Raw genomic sequence first — 20,586 nt, 5'->3', positions numbered from 1 at the left:
ATGGTGGATCCATTGCATATGTCAGTCCTAAAACCTGCCTTGTCTCCGGACTTTCCACTTACCTGGGCCAGTAAATTCTCTCTAGAAATCTACTTTTATTTATTTATTTTTATTTAAATTTTTTAAAGTTTATTTATTTATATTGAGAGAGACAGAGATGGCACAAGTTGGGAGGAGGGATCAGAGAGAGAGGGACAGAGAGAATCCCACGCAGGCTCTGTGCTACTTGCACAGTAAGTGCACAGCAAGTGGCACAGAGCCTGATGCAGGGCTTGAATTCATAATACTATGAGATCATGACCTGACCCGAAACCAAGAGTCGGACGCTTACCTGACTGAGCCACCCAGGAGCCCCTATAATGGGACTTCTAATTAGACTGCACCTAAAATTACCTTTATTTATATGTCTCTGTTCTGAGCTCCAAACTCACATAGTCAGTTCTTTTGCTGGATCTTATACTTGGGTGGCCAATGGACACTTAGAACACAAATGTCTAAAATACACTCTTTTTTACCACCTACCCTAAATCTGCACAAATATCCATCAGATAAAAATCCAGGAATTATTCCTGACTACTTGCCTTACCTTCCCAAGTTAGCTGCCAACCCCTGTCTATTCTCTTTCCCCAGTGTTATCCTGAATTATCTGTTATCTTTGCTATAACAGTAGTTTCTTGCCTCCTAATTAGTCTCTTTATCTCCAGGTTCTCACCTTAACAACCCATTGTCCCCATGGCTACCATTTCCACGATGTAAATATGAAGTGGATGCTTTTATACTCTGGTGCCTGCCTAAGGCCTTTAGATTGAACAATAAACTTCGTAGTACTTTGTCTTCCTCTGGCCCTGCCCAGATTCGACATTTCTTCGTTGGTGACCACTGCAACTTTAATACCTTTATTCTTCATGCTCATTGTGTGCCTTGCCATTCCCTGCATGGGGGATGTTCTCTTGTGCTTCGCTGCCTTTGCACATTTGTTTTTCTGTCCTTGGAAGGCTCTGGGTCTTGTAGGATGGCCAAACTCCGGTCAGGCAGAAAAGGAGTGATGATGTATTACCAAGATGACAAGCACCCATTGCCATTTAAAGTCACCCTTGGTACAGATGTCTTCTGGGATCTCAGGCTGCACCTTAAATCTGTTGATGTTTCCTGGCTTTTCTCCCACCCCAGGCTCATACCCAAGCCTGACAGTAGCTGTTGATAGCAGTCGTTATTGAACTAATGTCAGGGACCTCTTCTGAATCCAAGAGGTGTCTCGGTTCCTCCTAAACCCAGACTTACCTAACTCACTGCACTGTCCGCAGCTCAGCCCAGGATAGAGTAGACTATCTCGGTGAGGACAGGTGTACGAGAGAGCATTGATTTACAGATTATTCATAACTTCTCCTAACCCATAGGCACAAGTGTATTTCTTAAAACAGTGCAATGGGTAATGCTTGAAAGGGTGTCTCTACAGAAAAGATTGACTTGGGTGTGTGAAGAAAGAATGGTGAGAAATGAGGTACGTTGTATTGTTAAGAAAGTCAGCTGAGTGGGTGAGCAAAATGAGGAAACAATGGAAAAAGGGTAGGAGGGGCCTGCCTGAATTCTGATGTTTTTAAGGACTAGCTTTCTGTGTTCATGGGAATATATATTTGATATGCTGAGAAAAAGAAATCCAGATGCCCTTCACTTTTGTAAGCAGCATAGGTTTTAGTGAAGGACACACAGGCAACAGAATTCTTTGCCCATCCCTTGACATCATGAGGCCTGATTCTTCATCTGTGAAATGAGGATAATACAGCGTACCTTGGTAGTGACTGTGGGAATTACATGAGGCAGTTTGAGTAAAAATTCCTTACAATGAATGATTGTTTTCTTTGGTGTGGTGAGAAATGTTTAATAATCTGCTTCCCCCCCCCCCAAAAAAAAGCCCTGATTTGTAATGTTTGCCAATTTCCATGGTGTAAATGATCTCACCAGTGCTGATTCTGAGTTCCCAGTGTGACGGTATTGAACATGGGGTTGGGTAGATGAGTACATAGTGCGGGCACCACTCACCAGAATGCCACCGCCCGCTTCCTCTTTTCCACACCCCAAACTGTCAGTATTTTGCATGTGGTGATTCTAGCTCTTTTCTCTAAAATTCCATAAAATTCACCATTCTTTCAGTACTCAAATACTGCTTTTTACTTATGTGTGATTTTTCTCCCAACCTAGCTTTCATATTTCAGGGAGAAAGCCTTATTTTAGATTTTTCTTTTTTGTATCCCTTTGGTGTCAAGTATCACACTGTGATATTAATAGTAATAATAATAAAAACAGGAGATATCTCCTCATCCCCTTTTTGAGACCCCACTGTGCCCCAGATTCCATGGTGACATTTCCCCTAAATTAATCATCTCAACAATGCTAGAGGGTGGATGCCATCATTCCCATTTTACAGATGAGGACACCCAGAATCTGAGATGTTAAAGAATTTCTCCCAAATCACACAAGTATCAAGCAGCTCAACACTTATGGCTGAAAGATAGTGGCTGGAAAAAAAAAGAATGGCTAATGAATGTATTGGATTTATTTTCTTGAGGCAGACAAGACTGAGCAGCCTGAGAACATTTGGTGCTCAGAGGGAGGAAATGCTAAGAGGGGAAAACAAGTCTGAAAGGGAGAGAAGGATAGTTCAAAGGCCAATTTCCCCTGCCTCACAATTCTGACTAGTGCCAGCTCTCTAACTGAGTATGTTTGCTTTGCTTGGAAGATGGAATCATAGCGCCAGAATTCTCGGAAGTCTGTTTTGGAGGGTGCATTAGTCAGGGTATGCTAATTGCTGGAACAAGCAACCCCCAAACTTTAGTAGCTTAACACAGCAAAGGGTTATTTCCTGCTGGTGTCACAGACCCGTGGAGGTAGGCTGTGTGGCCTGCGGTCAGTTCTTGGGTCTGGGTTCTTTCATTCCTTAGCTCTGCCATCCCCCGGGGCCTCTGGGATTCACTAGATTCTCTGTATCCAGCAGAACAAGGAGGAAAGAGAAAGCGCTTGGAGAAACACAGGAGGTTTTAGAGGCCAGGCCTGGAGGCAAGCATTACTGCCGCTCACCTTCTATTGGCCAGGTCTTAGTCACATGGTCCCACCCGGCCGCAGAGGAGGATGGGAGAACTCGACTTCCTGTGTGATCAGGCGCAGGAAGCAATGTGGGCTGAGGAACACAGCCTCGTACCCCGGGGCCCCGGAAGTTTGGTGACCAGTCGATTTCAGAGGTATCGGATTTTCACCGAGGCACTAGCGTGTAGCGCAGCCTCCGGTAGACGTTGGGTTGGGGGCCTGCTGATGGCCTTTACCTGAGAAAGCTGTTTACCTTCTCTGAAAAGAAGGTAACAGTGCATTTCAGGACTCCCTTAGGACACTGAAGGGAGTCCCAAAGGTGGGCTGATCAGTTCGCCAGAAGTGGATATCCAAATAAGAGCTACCGCTCGTAGGTTTAAGTTGAAACCTGCAATATTGCTGAGGAAGAAAGGAAAAAAAGTAAAAGAAGGGTGGGAAGTAGGATATAGGCACTTTTTCTCGGAAGATCCGTTGCCATGCTTCGTGTCATTAAATTTCATTCCTTTCAATGAAGCCATTTGTATAAATCACGTGGAGGCTTGCCATAAACTGAATATGTAATGTTAATTTTTTTACCTTAAGGATTGTAATGTGTTTTGATTGTAGAACTGATCATTATTATTAATCCTCATGTCTAAAGCTGATTAGATCTCGTTAACTCTATCTAATGGTGAACTTTCTCAGAGCCACTGCTTTGCAGGGTCTCGCACACTGCCTTTAGTTAAAAGTGGTGGGGGGAAAAAAAAAGCTGAGGGGTGGGTGTGCCTTTTAATGATAAATTAATGATACATTACAACACAGTTGATGCAATGAGGAGAATTCATTTTGTCTTGTTTTGCATTGTCCATATATTGCTTTGATTTCACTTTGTGTCCATGAGGCTTGCGGTATTTCTTTCTTTGGCGTTCTTGTTTGTAACTGCAGATGTAGCGGTTTCTTTTGTGTACCGCTTGCCTCCCAGAATTTGGCCCAGCAGTTTTGAGTAGCTGAACGATTTATCGAGGACAGATCAGCTGAAATGTGGCTCAACTTTAGTAAAGCAGAAGGAATGACATAAGGTTAGGTGACTGATGTGTGAGTTTTTGAATTTGATTTGGTTTTACATGGAAAGGTTGAAGCAATGATCCATGTATTCTAATAAAAATCATCAGTACAAATCAAATAAAATCTGGCTTAGTGGCTATTTTCCCACTGTATCACTCATGGCTAGCCTGTGCTGTTACAGACCGCATTTGGCAGGCACTGTTTTTTCCTACACCAAAATCTTAAAGTAGTATCGCAATCTTTGCTATGTTAAGAAGCCATCTTTTCTAATCAAACTTTCTGCTAATCTCATCAGATAAATCATTATTTTCTGCTGACAGACAGCTCTGGCTTCCCTGGACCCCTTCCCTGCTCCTTGTTTTCTTTCAAGATGCCTGGTTATTGTCATTCTTCAGGTCTTTGCTTCTATCTCCTTTCAAACGAACGACATTTCTTCCATTCCTGAGGAAGAGTTACAGCTTTTTACCATTCCACTTAGTGAATTTGTAAGACCAGTACATCTGAGCAGCCCATCTCTCTCTGACCAGTGCTGCCTGGCTATCAGATGGGCAGGAGGCAGGCCGCATCCAAGTTGCAGACCTACTAGAAGAAAACAACGGTTATTCCGGTGAATTTGATGCCATTAGGCTTAAGAAAATACCAGTTGATGCTTTCTAATGCATTTCAATTTCTGCCCCCAAAAGCTGGACGAGGAAATTCACGCAGATGAATTTTGACTGCCTCGGTTATGAGAGTGCCTTAAAGCACTTGAAAGTGAAAGTAAGAGTACAGCGTATTTGGGGAAAGCTACAGTCCATTTTTGTCATTCCAGACCTGCTGTCACAGCCCTGGTCTTTTTCAAACCAGTGCCAAATTTGTGTTGTGTTGGTGAAATGGTCTTGTGTAGGATTGCAGGGCAGCTCAGGGGGGACACTGGCAATTTTGTTTTCATTGCTGACGTGATTTAAAAATGCACGTTGCTAGATACGAAAACTCCATCATTGTACTACTATCCAACTTTCCTATTTCAGCAAGTATTCTAATAAACTTTAGCAAGTATTCTGTTGCCTGTTAGATTTAAACAGGGGAACGGAATGGCCTCTTTTATATAGGATACCTGCCAATCGTTTGGTTTTTTTTTTTTTTTGTGGTTTTGAAAGTAGTGTTAGTGTGCTCATACTTAAGTATGCAGCTTCTTTGAATCCAGCTTCATACTTTCTATGATTCGAGATAAATCATTTAAAACGAGATGAATATAAAACACATTTTGGAAAGCAGAAAGCGGAAAACAAAAGTGTGGTTCCATTACTGTGAGATAAAAGCAAAACCCTTAAGTCACCGGCAGACTTCTCTGACTAGTCTGATCAAAAACAAGGTGATGTCAGTTGAACAAGTTGCAACATCTGGGAACCATTTTAAACACGATCATTCTATCAAGAAGCTATTAGTAGATTAAAGTGTGTGTAGTATATTTGTGTGTGTATGCTGATTTTACACACACACACCCACACACACAAATTATAAGCACCATAAGAAAAACCTTTGCCCGTGTCTGCCAGGCATCTGGCTGAAATGGAATTGTGAGGAAAATTTTCTAAGCATTTACAAGTCAGAGTTGAAATCCACCAGCACTGTTCAGTTAATAAAATGACATGGGCTTCACCCCAAGGTTAGAGGGACTATTATCACCTTCTATCGATAACAGTAAGGTAACTCACTCAATATTGTATGAGACGCATATGTTCTATCAGATGGCCAAGTTCCGCTTACAGTCTTTTCTGTCCTCAAGCTTTTCTCTTCAGTTTTTGTTCATTTGTATACCTGATTCTAAATGTGAGAATATGTGCTTTTTAATGTGCCAGTTTACTTCCCACTTTTAAAAACTTTTAGATCTGTTTCCCACTTTTTTTTTTTTACCAGCCTATGAAAACCCCACTTGATTTTTTCTCTGTCTGTCATACGTGTCCTGATGTCACTGTATTTGACTTTAATTGGGAAGTGCTCCTCCTGTGGAAGATCTGCTTGAGCAGTAGTTTGTATAACATGGTGGAAAGAGGCAGTGAACGAGTAGCCAGTCAGGGCATCATCCACTTCAGGATGGATTAACTCAGCTTGATGCATTGCACTGATTCACAAGTCTTGTCTTTTGGCTGAATTCCCTCAAAGCTAGTGGTCTGTCTTCATTTCTTCTAGTCTCTGTCCTCCCAAACCCCACCTAGGTCACAAGGCTGCCACTAATAATTATATCCACCGAGATGTCACGAGAACCTAAATAAACAACTGAGGAGTATTTCTTACCCATTCCGATAGAACAGAAATTTTAGTAAAGTTTTACATTTATTGCCCTACATTTCTGTGGTTTAAAAAAAAACCCAGTTGACCACAGACCAGAAGATCGGTAAGGCTGCCTAGGAAACTGTTACGGGTTATCACCGGCACAAGGATGGGGAAAGTGGGTACTGAGGGAATTTTCACTTTTTACTTTATATGCTTTTGTATTTTAATTTTTTTCCCCAATAAACACGTAACTGAAAATTAGTTGTAATGGTCTTGAAGTATCTTCCCATAGATTGGTGATTATCTGCACAAGGAAAAGTTGTAATTGTACAATGATGAATCCCCACAATACCTTGACCAGGTGATGAATATGGCAGATGAAGGGGGCAGACGACCCTGCCATCGTATGGTTCTGTAGGTGATGTCCTAGGAGAGACCCAAGGCCACTTTTGTGCTGTTATATTCACCTGAATAGAATCATGAGGAAGCATCGGATAGACCCACATTGAGACACATTCTCTAAAATGACTGGCCTGTACTCTTCAAAAATGTCAGTGTCACAAAAAGAAAAGACTGAGGAACCATTTCAGATTAAAATAGATGAAAGAGAGGTGAAGCATAAGTGCGATGACTCCTCCTGGATTTTGTTCATTGTTTGTTTTTCTGTTCTTGATTAAACGTGTTATTGTACCTGAGATCCGTTGTCAGTCATGGAGTGGTTTGCAGGTTGTCTTGGATAGTGGCGGCACCATGGCCACCACAAAAGGGGGAAAGAGTGACAAATTAGAATGTGGAGTATGGGTTAGATGAAAGTATTATATCAATGGTCATTTCCCCCATTTCGATAACTCTTCTGCTTTTGTTCTTAGGAAGTGCACACAGAAGTACTAAAGTGATAAACAGACCTGGCTCATGTAACCTACTTGCAGATGGTTCAGACCCAGCAAATGTCAGCGTTTTAACTGCCTTGTAATGAAAACCATTTTAAAATTAAAAAGAAGAGAAGCATAGGAGAAATTTAAAAATATGTTTTGTCTTGACTTCGACCCTTGATCTTTTCTTGAGTAGTTTCCAGGTGGGGCCGGGATATCTCTGTTTCTTGTTTTTCATTTGTTTGTGTGTTTGTTTGTTTGAAGTTCCTGGAGTTTGAAGTTTGGTTTGGGGGGTAGGAACATGGTGTAATGTCCTGTTCTTTGTGGGATTCAGCCTGGGCATGCAGTCTTCAGTTGACCAGGTAACTGACTGTTCTTTAAATGTCACAGAAATTAAATGTCCTTCTTCACATTCTGTCCTCTCATAATTCTGATTATTAAAGTTGTACTGTATGCTTGAGTATCAGCCTGTACATTTAGGCAAAATGCATCCTGTTGAGCCCATTAAGTAAAATAAAGAGATTTTCCCCCTGATCCAAGCTATTACAATTTCACATTTGCAAAGTATTTCAAATTCATTTTTAATGGACTGTTTCCCTTCAAATACATGTGGAGATAGATTACCTAAAACTGTAAACAGTTTATGCATTTTTACAGATTTCTGTTGTATGTGTTTGATACTGATTTACCTCTTTTTAATTGCAACAGAGATAAAGAATTAGTAGTTTAAAACAGTAGGAACGACATGTTCTGCTGTGATCAAGGAATTAGATAATCTGGCTTGTTTGCTTAAGGGGTCTGTATCTTGAGACTTTTATAGGGCAGTATTAAAGCTCTGAGCCTTCTTATTATGCCAATACCCAGAAGATTGCTTTAATGAGAAGTAAAGGGCCTTTTTCCAATTACAAGGGAATAACTGTATTAAGTTCCTGTGTTATGTCAACCTGCTTTGATTTGATTACTGCGAAAGAAATGGATTTATCTGTCAGTGTTACTTAATTAAGCCTTCTCATTGATGTTTTGCAGAGTAATATAGTGTGGTTTGCACATTTGAGCCTCAATACAAAGAAAATTGGCCTAAAACTAAGGCATGACCCCTGAAGATAACATGTAAGATTGATTGCTTGTCATTGCCAGCCGGGTCAGAGGCTGCAGTGTTAAACACAGGTATAAGGTTGGGATGTTGAAAGAATAAAATGAAAATCATTTTATAGGAGTGATTATTGGAAGCAAGAGGGACTGTGCTAGGAAACAGGATTTTAGGGAAGATTTTTGAATACTTAAAACTATGTGGCTTCACCAGTATCTGTTGAGCATCTGTAAATAGGGGGTGGGATGAAATGAGACTAGAAGAAACGGGAGAAGTGGACTTGGTTGAAGTACGAAAGGAAATAGAAGAAGAAAGAAGCACAGGGAACAGAGGCCATTTGGGAGACGTGAACCATTGTGGCAGTGCAGAGCCAGTCCAGCCTCCAAATATTTCAATTAAGCTAGCAGCCCTTTCCCAGAGCCACAGGAATGGCACCCTAGGGAGAAAAGAGGTATGGGGGGAAAAAGAGAAGAAATGATAAAACTGTTACATGTTTTATACTGGCTCTTTTTCCCCCTGCCCTGAAATAAATTATTTATCAAGTAGGCATTTAAAAAAAATCAGTGTGTATGTCTTAAGTCATTATGGTATTATGGACTTTGCAACATAAAGATCACATGTGTGAATTGAACAATACATGTATAATTACATGTACGTACGAGTTATACAGCCTGTTCTATAGGAAATGAACATATTTTAACTTTTTTGTTGTTGTGTCATGTTTTCTAAAGTATCTGGCTTTTATTTCTCACACTTTGTGCTGTGTATTTGTAAATACATCTTTAAATGTACCAAGCACCTCGTTAAAAACTTCCCCAAATATATTCACTTTTAATTTAGATGCTTTGAGGCTGACCTCTGTAATATTGGAGTTGGATGGTATGTTGGTTTTATCTTCAGTCATTTCTAATTGCTATTCTCACCTGATTTGAAATAAGTTAAGAACATTGTCTTAGTAGAATTGATCTTTGTTAAGGGCTTTTAGATAGGTTAGATTCCAAAAAGTCAAAGGAGGCAAATATAATTCATATTGCACGGCTGCCTCAAGATATTTGTGGCTCTCTGCTTTCTGGGTTCTTGTTAGAATGATGAGATCTTGGAAGGATTAACTTCTCTTTAAGAGGAAGACTCTGACAGGTCTAGTTTCAAACATTTGGAATAGAAGGTTGCTAAAAAATACCCATCTCTCCATGTTTCATGTAGATTATTCAAATTGGAATATTATCCAAATTAGATGATCTTTGATACTTCCAAATTGTATGGAGTGATTTAAAGACTTCAGGTTACTTCCCCCCCCCCCCAATTTCATAACTGAAACGTTTACTCAGCTTGAGTTCTCAAGATGGTTTAGGAATTTCAGAAACACTAACACATTTAAAATGCAATAGTTATGTATTTTATTTTGTTGCTTTCATATGATCTTTCATGTTATATGAAAATGTGTTTCTCAGTTTATAGCACTGCAAAATGCAATTAACTCCATATTTTAAATATCTGAGATTATTTAGTTTTCATTTTTGAACAATAGTTTGGTTTTAACTTCAGGAAAATAATGATTGTTTAAGGAGTATTCTAAAGGACATATTAATGATTGAAGTTAAAGTTGGAGGTTAATAAAGCTAAAATATTGGAATAATTCTTTTCTGAACAACTTTTGCTACTATACTTTCCTCCTAGTGTTTTCATTTTTTACCTTTCTTTGTGCATATATATACACACACGCAAATAGATATTTATGTAGAGATACAAGTCATGTTGTACTTGGCTTTTTGAGTTTTTGGATTTATTTGGTAAGGAAATCCATTAGCACTCAGAAAGCCAGCATTGACAGCAATGATCTGAAAATGGAAAGCCCAGGTCTCTGTTCCTCATATCAGAAGTGTCTTCAAAGTTTTGTGAGATGCATCACCACAACCCTCATCTTTTGCTTGGTCAGCTTTGGAAAGTGCGGGAAGTTTCTTGTTAGTGCTCAGATCACTCATTATGAAGCTTATCTTATTTCTTATGGAAAAAGAAAGAAGGGATCATGGTTCTATGGACATCGTCCATCAATATTTGAAGCTTTTCAGCTCTTCCTTCATCTGTACTGATACTCAAATTTTACTTCACATTACTCTACTTAGAGCTCTTATACTGGGTACTAATGAAAATGTGCACATCCTTAACACGCTCTTTGCTGATGAAATATTTTGAACTCTAAATTCATCTGGCACTGATGGAGAGCATATGCCATCTCAGTTTGTGTGGAGGGCTCAGCCAAGGGTTCTTCCTGGACTAGGAAATTAGTAGGAGCCACAGATGTACCCAGTCTGTGAGTCTCCATGATGGTGTGGAGGATATTTAATGGTGTCTGTTGTTGTAGAGCGAAGGATTTGAGACAGTATAGACCTCAACATGTTTCGGAGTGATTTTGTTTCCCTCAAGAACAAACTCCCAATGCATTCTGAACATACAGAAGCTTTCATCAGGGAATCAATGTATTTCTCCAAGAGTAGTAACTCGTAGACTTTTAAAGCAACTCAGAAAAACCACTTTAGTTGTTTTCTGACTTCATGAAACTCTAGGGCCTTGGGCACTTGGCATGATCTGGGCTCTAAGTGTGGAAAGGACCAATACACAACTCTAATTATCCCAAATCAACAGAGTTAGGTAACTAACAGTTGTTTATTTCAAGTCAAGGTTAAACCTATATACCATTTAGTCTGTGTTCTTAGGTTGGGTCTCAGGTCAGCATACATAACTTTGGACAGCATATCATTTATACAGAACACAAACGTATGTTGCAGTCGTGAGATATGAAGGGGATATTCTGAAGGTAAATTAAGTCACTAAACAAATCTAACATGTACTGAACTTACTGTGATTTTGCTGTAGAGGTTTACGAAGAAGGTGGGATTTGTTTACTCTAAACATCTTGGCTGTTTCTAAAATCCAGGAGAATGTTTGAAAGTCTCTGACCTGTTTAGAAGAACTAAGAGTTATAAGAAATAACTTAGTTTAGCAGAACTAAGAGTTATTTCTTTGAATAAATCATAATTTTACCGATTTATGTGGTTTGATTATCTTAGATTTTGGAGCATACTATTAAGTTATGCTCTCATGGGTAGGTGTTGGTTACTGAGAATTTGCTATGGGCTAAGTATTCCCCTAAGTGTTTAACAAATATTAATTAAGTTATTTACTTTAACAATAACTCCTTGAGATTGGAAATCCTATTATCCCTGTTATCTCCTGTTAGATACCTACTTTGGATGGGTCCTGGGTTTTTGTTTGTTTTCCTTGACCTAAGAGGCTATTCAATTTTCTAGGTTAGCAGATGTCCTTAGGGTAAAAATGTCTTCTTTTCCTTCCTGGGTTCTAGCTTTCACTTTGATTTTGACTTGATAATTCCTTATTATCTTGTCAGTTTATTAGCATTTTAAAGAAGATTTTTAAAAATTTACCCATCATTTTTAGTTTCTTGTGGGAGAGTTGTCCAAATATACTAGCCTTCTCTATTTCCAAGAATGGAACTCAAACCCACTTATAGTTGACAAAAGTGAGTTCAGAGAGGCCAGTGACTGGGTCAGACCAGTGAGCTGGCTAATGCAGAGTAGTTGGTAAAATCTGAGTATCTCTTCCAACTCCCAGAGCTGTGTTTTCTGAGATTTTCCCAGTCTATCTGATAGTTTCGATCTTGCACATAAACAAAGTAGAGATTTGAGGATTCAGATCATGAGTTTAATGAATATGGATGGGGAATCATAGAAATTAAAAATTATCTGTGTGTCTTTTTTCAAAATGGAGTCTCTGGCCCTAGTTCTGCCCAGTCTTTGCTTTTGTGTTTTGATGCTGAAGTGTCTGAGGGGTTTATGCAGAACTACTCTAACAGAATGAAATTTTGTGGATTGTCAGGTTGCCTCCTAAGCCACTGTCAATCCCGTAGAAATTACCAAATGTGACCTTATTTAGGGTAAAATAAATTAGAGATGTCTGGAACAGTGGAACCCATGTTAGTCTTTTGGAAGAATAATTTCTGCCATCCACTTGCTGCTTTCCTTTCCCTTCCACTGCCCAGGTTATTATGTTTCTATTCTTTATTCCCGTCTTGGATGGAGAGTGATGGTTGGACAAGGGAGAGGCGGGAACTAAATGTTCAGACAGCCTCCATCCCAGGCAGTTTTTCACTTGTTACTACGTTGCTTTAATAAATTTCCTGAACTGTTTGTGTGCTTTTATCCCATACTCATTGTGAATCTCGTTCCCCTTTTGTTTTTCGTGTAGAATTTTGACCCGTTTCTAACAAATATCCAGTCCATCACAGCGTACATTTTGCTAAGCTTATCATATTTCTGGATTTATCATTCCCCTATTTTTATTTCCAGTCTCTTGATTTCTTCAAATATTTACTCTTACATATTTGTGTTGTATATAATTCTGTAATCTTTTGTGGACCCAAGAATAGGCATAAACTCCCAAATGTTTTCACTCTGCCTAGGGAGACATTTGAGAAGTAACATTCAGGATGGTCATGGAAAGAAATGACGTTCTTTCAGGGAGGCATTTACAGTGGCGGAAAAGAGTACACCCTGGCTTTGGCGTTGACAGCACCTGTGTGTGCTGCATGCTTGGGAGACCTTCCTATTCCGTCGAAGCCTCAGTGTTTTCATGTATGAAATGGTGGTTCTGATAGTGCATTGACGTGCTTAGCACAGTGTCAGACGTATATTTAAGATCACTAAATGTTAGCTGCTATTGTATTTTGAGAGATGGAACAGTTCAAGGAGAGGGAATAAATAGCAGGTACAAAAACGTGGAGGCACAGAAGTGCGTGCAGTGCCTGTGTATACCTGCAGGCATTAAGGAATGGCCCATGGTAGAACACGTGCAGGTTTACTAAAAAGTGAGTCAGGGCAAAATGCAAATGCGTCTGGATACAGATGTGATGGGCCTGTGTGTTGAACGCTGTTGAATCTGGCACCCTCGGCAGGAATTGTAAGATACGGACGGAGTGAGAGAGGCAAGGGGTGGTGGTGCCTCTGCTCTTGTGTTCCCGATAAGGCAGGCTGGTGGTTCTCAAGCTGCGGTGCACATGAACATGACTTGGGGACATTGTTAAAAACACCGTGTTCTCGGGAGATCCAGACTCAGTAGGTCAGCAGTGGGCCCCAAGATGCTGATTTTGCAATTAATATACCAGGTGATTCAGAGGTAGGCTGTCCTTAGATGCCCTCGGAGTTGTACTGGGGTAGCTGTTGAGGAAATGCTCACTAACTGGCAGGCCTGATGAGGCTCAGTGGGAGGGACGATGGAAACGAATGACTTAAAAGCAACATGTTTACATTCATTATGAGTCACAGATATCAGTGTTCTTGCTTCTGTGGCTTCTTGCTCTGGATAAATGAGCACCAGTCATACGGGTATTTTTTTTCTTTCTTTTTTTTTTCAAAGAAAAAAGTTACCAGAGATCATATAATTGTTCTATTAGGTTTGGGAGAGCTAGAGATTGGTCCTTATCTTTTAGATCTAGCAGGAGGCCAAGGGGTGGAGAAAAGCCTGTTTAAAAGAGATCAGTGAAAGGGAGGAAGCAGAAAGGAAGGTGGAGCAGTGTGAGGTCAGGAAATGAGAAAGACAGAAACGAGAAGGGATGGGAAAAGAGCAATCAGATCTGATTGGTTGGGAATCTATTTGCGAAGGAACCCAGCCAGTATTTAACCTGTTTTGAAAAAGCTAGACTTCCAGCATTTTTAATTAGTGGATTGCTCGCTTTTGAAAATGCCCAGTTGGGAATACTCAAGTTTTGATGTGTTTTATCTGCCCGCTAATTAGCAGGCTGCCTGGTTGACCATCATTTTCCCTTTGTTCTGTGGACAGAAGATGTTTGTGAAGGTCTTCTGAAATGCTCCAGCTCAAGTTTGGGTTAAAAGGCATAAGCCACTGTGTATTTAGGAAGAGTTTGTGCTAAACAATAAGTTAAATTCTAGTACATCTTTTCTCCCAACTCGATTCTTCCTTTTTGCTCTTTAATGTAATTTTCCCTCAGCACAGGTCTGTCTTCTCATTCTAGACGCAGTTGAGACTTGGGGACGGAGCATGTTTTGTTGTGGGAATTCTATTCTAACATTTATAGGGCGTTTAGCAGCATGCCTGGTCTCTACCCACTGATGACAGTAGCACTGCCCCTCCACCCCTTTCCCCGCCCCAAGTTGTGACAACCAAAAATGTCTCCAGACACTGCCAAATGCCTTCTGGGGGCCAAAATCGCCCTCGTGGGGAATCGTTCCCCTTTCCTTCTTGTCTTTGCCAGCTTTTTATGTTTAAATTTTTCCTTGAGAATTACAAAGACAAAATAGGTCCAAACGATATGAAATCTTACAGAATGTAGGGATTCAACTCTGTGCCTTCATTATGTTTTGGCCAAATACAAGAGGACAAAATCTCTCAAATGAATCTGGTCTGGCTGTTTCAGGTGAAAAGGAAGTGAAGACACGTGGGACTTCTGAAAGTCTGCACTGGTCGAGAGATTTTTGTCGTTTATACCTTTTGTTGTTGAACGTATTTGATTTTGGTTAAGGATGAAGGGAGCCATAGAGGCTTGCAAAAACTCCCAAATCCAGAGGGTTTTAAGTCACTTCTTCAAGTATTTCGTTCAGTCTACCCCCTAGGCTGGGAGTGGAGTTGTTAAAATAGCAGGTTTGGGGAAAGTGTTGCACCTTCTCTCCAGAATGGATGCATTTCCCAGAGCTTTCTTGATATTCCTTAAAGCTCACGGTCAAGGAATTTAGCTGTCCACGGGGTGCGTGTGTTTGCCGGTGCATTATCTTCTGAAGCACCAACAAAGGGAACAGAAATATTTGTTTAAAAAAAAAAAAGAGAAAGAATTCAAGTTTATTTATTTATTTATTTCTCGAGTGTGCAGTGGGGGATGGACAGAGAGAGAATCCCAAGCAGGCTCTGCAACTGTCAGCGCAGAGCCTGACGTGGGTCTCGAATTCACGAACTGTGAGATCATGACCTGAGCCGAAATCAAGCATCAGATGCTTAATTGACTAAGCCCCCGGGCACCCCAAGGATTCAAGTTTAGTGCTAATAGTAAGTTGGTTTTTGTTGTTCTGTGCCATCTCTTAAGATATTCTAAAACACTGTGTACTCCACTGTACCCCAGAATAAATCAGTTTTAATTATACTATGATTTCTTTTGCTGGTAATGAAATAGCAGTAATAAAGGAATAACACTAGTGCATTAGGAAAATAAACAGTATCACTGAAATGTTAGGAAACACAGTAAATGGGATTATGTCTCCTGAACCAGAGTTTCAGACCTCCTCCTCCAGTTGTGTCAGAGGAAGCTTGTGATGGCTGTCTGTTATCAACCATGATCCAAATAATAGAACAGTGAAACTTTGTATATTTATAAAGACCTTTCATCATCAATATCAAAGCCATTGCTATATATAGAGTGACTGATCTTTAAGACACTTTTATGTTTTAAGCAATTAATATGATAACTTAGCTGTTCCACTCATCATCCTGAGTATTCGCCGCTAGAAGCACTGACCGAGCATGTAGTAATCTGGTCAGCATTAGAACTCTGCTGGTACAGAGTTCAGAAAAATTCAACTTTCTGGTAGTTCATCGAGGTCTCTTCACTATCACTTGGCAAGATAAAAAATGGCTTTAACAACATTAATTTTTACATCTCAGTACCCAGATTAAGGATTGTAGTCAAGTGGTAAGTCTATTAAAATAATTAAAATATGGAGACGGTGTTGTTTTTACTTAAAACATTTTAAAAAATCAAATTCTAGTCACCTTGTAGTGTACTGGTGGTAACAGACCATTGAATCCTTTTCTGCCTTGTATGTATTTTGTTCCATGTCTGTTGTCTGGTGTAATAAACCTTGACTAGAGAACAAACAGGTATCCAAGAGCATGATGGCACAGAGGCTGCTAATGTTAGTATGAATATTTGCCTTAACTGGCTTTTTGAAATACCCATTAAGGTTGTATTTGTGTATTTTTGAACTTATTTTTTCCAAAAGATCTTCTAAAACTTTAAGTGCAGTTTCATGTCTATAAAAGTTGAGGCTAGGAAACACTGAAGGATGGAAGTAATTTTGATGTTCATACCTCTGGTTCCTGAGGGTCCAGTTCATTTCTGCTGTGAATTTAAATGAGTTAATTTAAGTAGATGGGTCAGAAGCCACTATCATCGTGGTAGCCCCGTGCCTGATTCTTAATTAAAGGCAACAGGAGATTAATTTGAAACATTAATTTAAAAGTGCATGTACAAAAAGAAAGAATTATTGCAAGAAAGCCTAAAGAACTTTTCTCTTGTCCCTAGATGTAGAAGACAGAAGTAGCTCAGGGTCCTGGGGGAGCGGAGGACATCCAAGCCCGTCCAGGGTAAGTATATCTAATCTTTTTCCCACAACCAGACATGCCGCATATGTAAATTGACAAACTGAAGGTGAGTTTCTCTCTCTCACACACAACTGCACAGATACATATATGCATACTAAGTTTAATGAGGATCAGCTTGTGTTTGCAATTTTTTCCTCTCATTCTCTTATTGGATGCTGTTATTGAATTTGACACCTGTTCCACTTCTGTGAACCAGAAGAAAAATCCTTCATTAAATATTTGCCCTTGCTTTGCCAGTTATTGATCCAGTATTACAGAAAGTTATTTGTTGTAGATGGCACAACTTGGGGAAAAGAAAAAAATCTTAGTATCCCTAGTAATGTGTTGGTATAAATAGACTAGAGAATAATTCTGAAAACATAGTATGAAGTTCTATCTGACCAGTATTATCTACATAACAAATCAGAGTTGATTTCACTTTGTAAGCATGAAATGTACCAGTTGGGTTCATCCATTTACTTGGTTTCAGATGTTTACTACTCTTTTTCATGGTTTACTCTCATGCCTTCGTTGTCAGTTTGGGTGTAATGGTAAGAGCATGGAATGGGGTGGGACTAGGGTATGTGTAGGTGGGAGTAGGCAAAGTGTAGTTTTGTGTGTGTGTGTGACCTTGGGCATGTCATTTTACTTCTTCGGTCCTCATTTTTCGAATTTGTAAAATGAGAAAAGTAAAAGCAGAGGATCTTTTATGTTCCTTCCCACTTAAATATATATGATTTTATGTATAATCTGTTTTTAATGGAATCATTGCTAGGCCCTCTAAAATCCATGTCAGCTTTTCTAATATGCATATAAATACCCCAAATTAAAAATAGACTGAGAGCACATAGTCAAACAAACACGTGTCCCTCCCCCAGCCAGCTGTATAAATGAAGCATTCTGCTGGGAGGGAACATTTTGCTGTAAGTATTCACGTAAATTTGAGGTGGGGAGGGGTTTCTATTTTGGCATAAGAGGCAAGGAAGGTGATCAGGCTGTCACAATGAAGACATTTCAGCAAGCCACTATTGTCCGTTTCCACCTGTCTTTTGACCTTGTGGTTCTCACTGTGGTCTTTGTGGTGCAGCAGGGTCTCCAAGCTCTAACTTTGTTGAGCCATCGCACCAGCTGTCGGGTTTGATATCCTAATGCATTATATGGATGGGTTGAGGAAATCTTTCCTCCTCCTCACGTTACAGCCTGCACTTGCAGAAATAAATCCATTCCCCTTGACAGCAAGTGTAGGAGATGACAGAATTTCCCCCCGTTGTTTAGCTTATTCACACAGGGTTTCTTATGATTTCTCACTTTAACGCACATGGTACTTTTGATTGTTCTTCTGAGAACAAGGCCCCTTAGTATCATCCTGACTTTTTTTTTTTGGTTTGCGGTGACTGTCCTGACATTGTTTTTCAGGAAACATTTTGGTGAATAATTTTCAGTCAATATTTTGTAATTTATATTTTTCTAAATTTAGGGAGTTTGCATGCGGCAGATTTCTGTCGCTGATTCGTACCGACCCATGCTAAGTCTGTGTTCTCTCTTAAAGTGGTGATATTATCAGCTACCTTGAGGCACTATGCTGAGGTTTAAATTAGATAGTGTATATTAAGCTTTTAGTACACTGTTTGGATGTGGACACTTAATAAATAAAAATCAGTATAATACAGTGCCTGGAGTGTAAAACCCATGCTAGGAGTTTAAAACGTGACATCTTTTTATACACTGATATATTGGCAGCATGAGATTACAATATCATTCAAGTTAATTTTTCTAAATGAGGGAAGGTGATTAAAAACAGGATTATTTGGAACCTTACAGGTTCCAGTTATTTTCTAGGGAAGTGATGTACAGACAGTTATCTGTCTTTCTTTGTGTGGACAGATTCTGCCCTTTGGCTAACATGGCAACTGACACCTCTGAGTAAATTTGACTTGGTCTTTGTGGGAGGTACAACCAGCTGAGCAGATCGACCCTTTTTTTTTTTTTTTTCCTTTTTGGTTACTTTATGCACCTTAGTCAGAAATGTGAACCCTACAATATAGATGATTTTTACTTTTCCTGTATGTTACCAATTCCTCCATTAATAAGTGACTGGGCAGTTTAAAACCATTATTTTAATTTTAAATTCCATCAAAACAATGAGATAATCATCATAATGACAAATTCTTGCCAAAAATTAATGTCTGCTTTTAAAACTTTTTTGTGGCATACTTTGTCCAAATCCGGAAGTACTAATTTATGCTAAAGTTTTATGTTCATTCACAGTCCTGCTGTAGTAATTTTAACATTCTTTCATGTTAATTACTTGTGGAATGATCCAATTCTCGTACAACTATAATAACAGCTATAACAAAACATTGAAATTTCAATACTGTAAAAGCGAATGTTGTTTAAAAGGCTGTACTTCTATAATTCATTATAGGCTATGGGTAATTTTCCCTGATAGCACAATCTTGCTTGTTTTTTTTTTTTAAATAATGTGGGCTTACTAAAATAATAATTTTAATATTTACAGTGTACTTTATCCATGTCAGGTGTTATACATACATTATTTCACTTAATCATGTCAACAACTTCATCCCGTTGTTTCTATTACTATTATTATTTCTAAGATTTCATAGCTGTTATGAGGAAAACTTGAAATCTGCAGCCTATAGAGCCTCTCTTACCCACTGGACCTGTGAAGATGGAGGTTCCTTATAATGAGTGGGAATGTAACTGGAAATGTGGACTTCAGTGTCTTTGGGTCACAGAGGTGTCGATAGGGGGTGTTTATATGCTGATTTCTTCATGCAGGATGAAAACTTAGGATGTTGTTTTATTTACAGAACTATGGAGATGGGACACCCTATGACCACATGACCAGCAGGGACCTTGGGTCACATGACAATCTCTCTCCACCTTTTGTCAATTCCAGAATACAAAGTAAGACTAATTTTAAATTGACCTGCACTTTTTGAATGCTTGTATTTTACCATAGAAAGGGGAGAATACAGTCTAGACAGAGGTTCTGTTTTTAGGAACTGGGATCTGTAGCCAGTTCACTCTAGTAATTGTAAATTGCAGAAAAATACTGACAGTTTATGCTTGGTTAAAGGACTATGTTTTATAACCAGGTGGAATCACAGGATTTCAGTGATACTGAATCGCTGTGGGGATTGTCTTCCTTAGATAGAAGAGCATGAATTCCAATTTCAATGTTGCAATACTTGTTTTCTGATTTAAGGTTGACAGAGTCAAAGTGGTGAATATTTAAAATAAAAATGTCTTTGGGCCTGTCCATTGGCAATGATATATAGTGAGTATCACCTGTGAATTCTTACTAAAGGGGTTACGGTAACACCTTTAATAATAGGTTTAGAGCGCTTAAATCAGAGTAGTGAATTCAAGCTGAATTAGGAAATCTGGTTGTGTATTTATTGAGGTGTGAGCTTTTTAGTGCTGATGGTCTAGGCAGATTGTATTGTCCTTCACTGGAAGCAAGATACACTTGAGATAGTTTGTGAGTTTCCAGCATGCCCTCATACCGGTGTCCTTAGCATACTTCTCTGTTTTGTTTACCCTGTGGGGATGTGTGTTCAACAGTAGTAACCTGAGCAGTGGGCAATAGCGGGTTGCTTCAGTTTTGTGTGAAACAATGATCTTTGCCCTAGTAAATGTGAGTTTTTAACAATGTTAATAAATCTCACCATGGTCAAATTCTGTTGCAAATCCATCAATAAATGAAATTAAATTTCTTGGCACAAGGCGTTGGGCCATCCTCCAAGAAAAACACACAGCCATAATTGTATCATTCTCAAACCATAATTGCAAATGCTTCTAAAGAATGTCCCTATTTTTAAGCCTTGGAAGCTATAC

At 39.3% G+C, this 20,586-nt stretch overlaps 1 protein-coding gene across 29 annotated transcripts in view; it reads left to right on the top strand.

Annotated features, from left to right (window-relative positions):
- Positions 1-20,586, top strand: part of TCF4 (transcription factor 4) — a 355,693-nt gene that overhangs the window by 103,920 nt on the left and 231,187 nt on the right. For 28 of the 29 annotated variants that reach the window (XM_053205724.1, XM_027069021.2, XM_027069028.2 and 25 more), the window contains 2 exons: positions 16,667-16,728; positions 19,557-19,653. In XM_053205724.1, the coding sequence (XP_053061699.1) occupies positions 16,667-16,728; positions 19,557-19,653 (159 nt within the window). Of the gene's footprint in view, positions 1-2,448; positions 3,237-16,666; positions 16,729-19,556; positions 19,654-20,586 lie in introns of those variants that run through there. The other variant, XM_027069030.2, reaches the window with a different exon arrangement.

The sequence above is a fragment of the Acinonyx jubatus genome, chromosome D3 (assembly GCF_027475565.1).
Source record: "Acinonyx jubatus isolate Ajub_Pintada_27869175 chromosome D3, VMU_Ajub_asm_v1.0, whole genome shotgun sequence".
NCBI lineage: Eukaryota > Metazoa > Chordata > Mammalia > Carnivora > Felidae > Acinonyx > Acinonyx jubatus.
The sequence above is the reverse complement of the archived record's forward strand: the minus strand, read 5'-3'. Positions and strand labels throughout refer to the sequence as shown.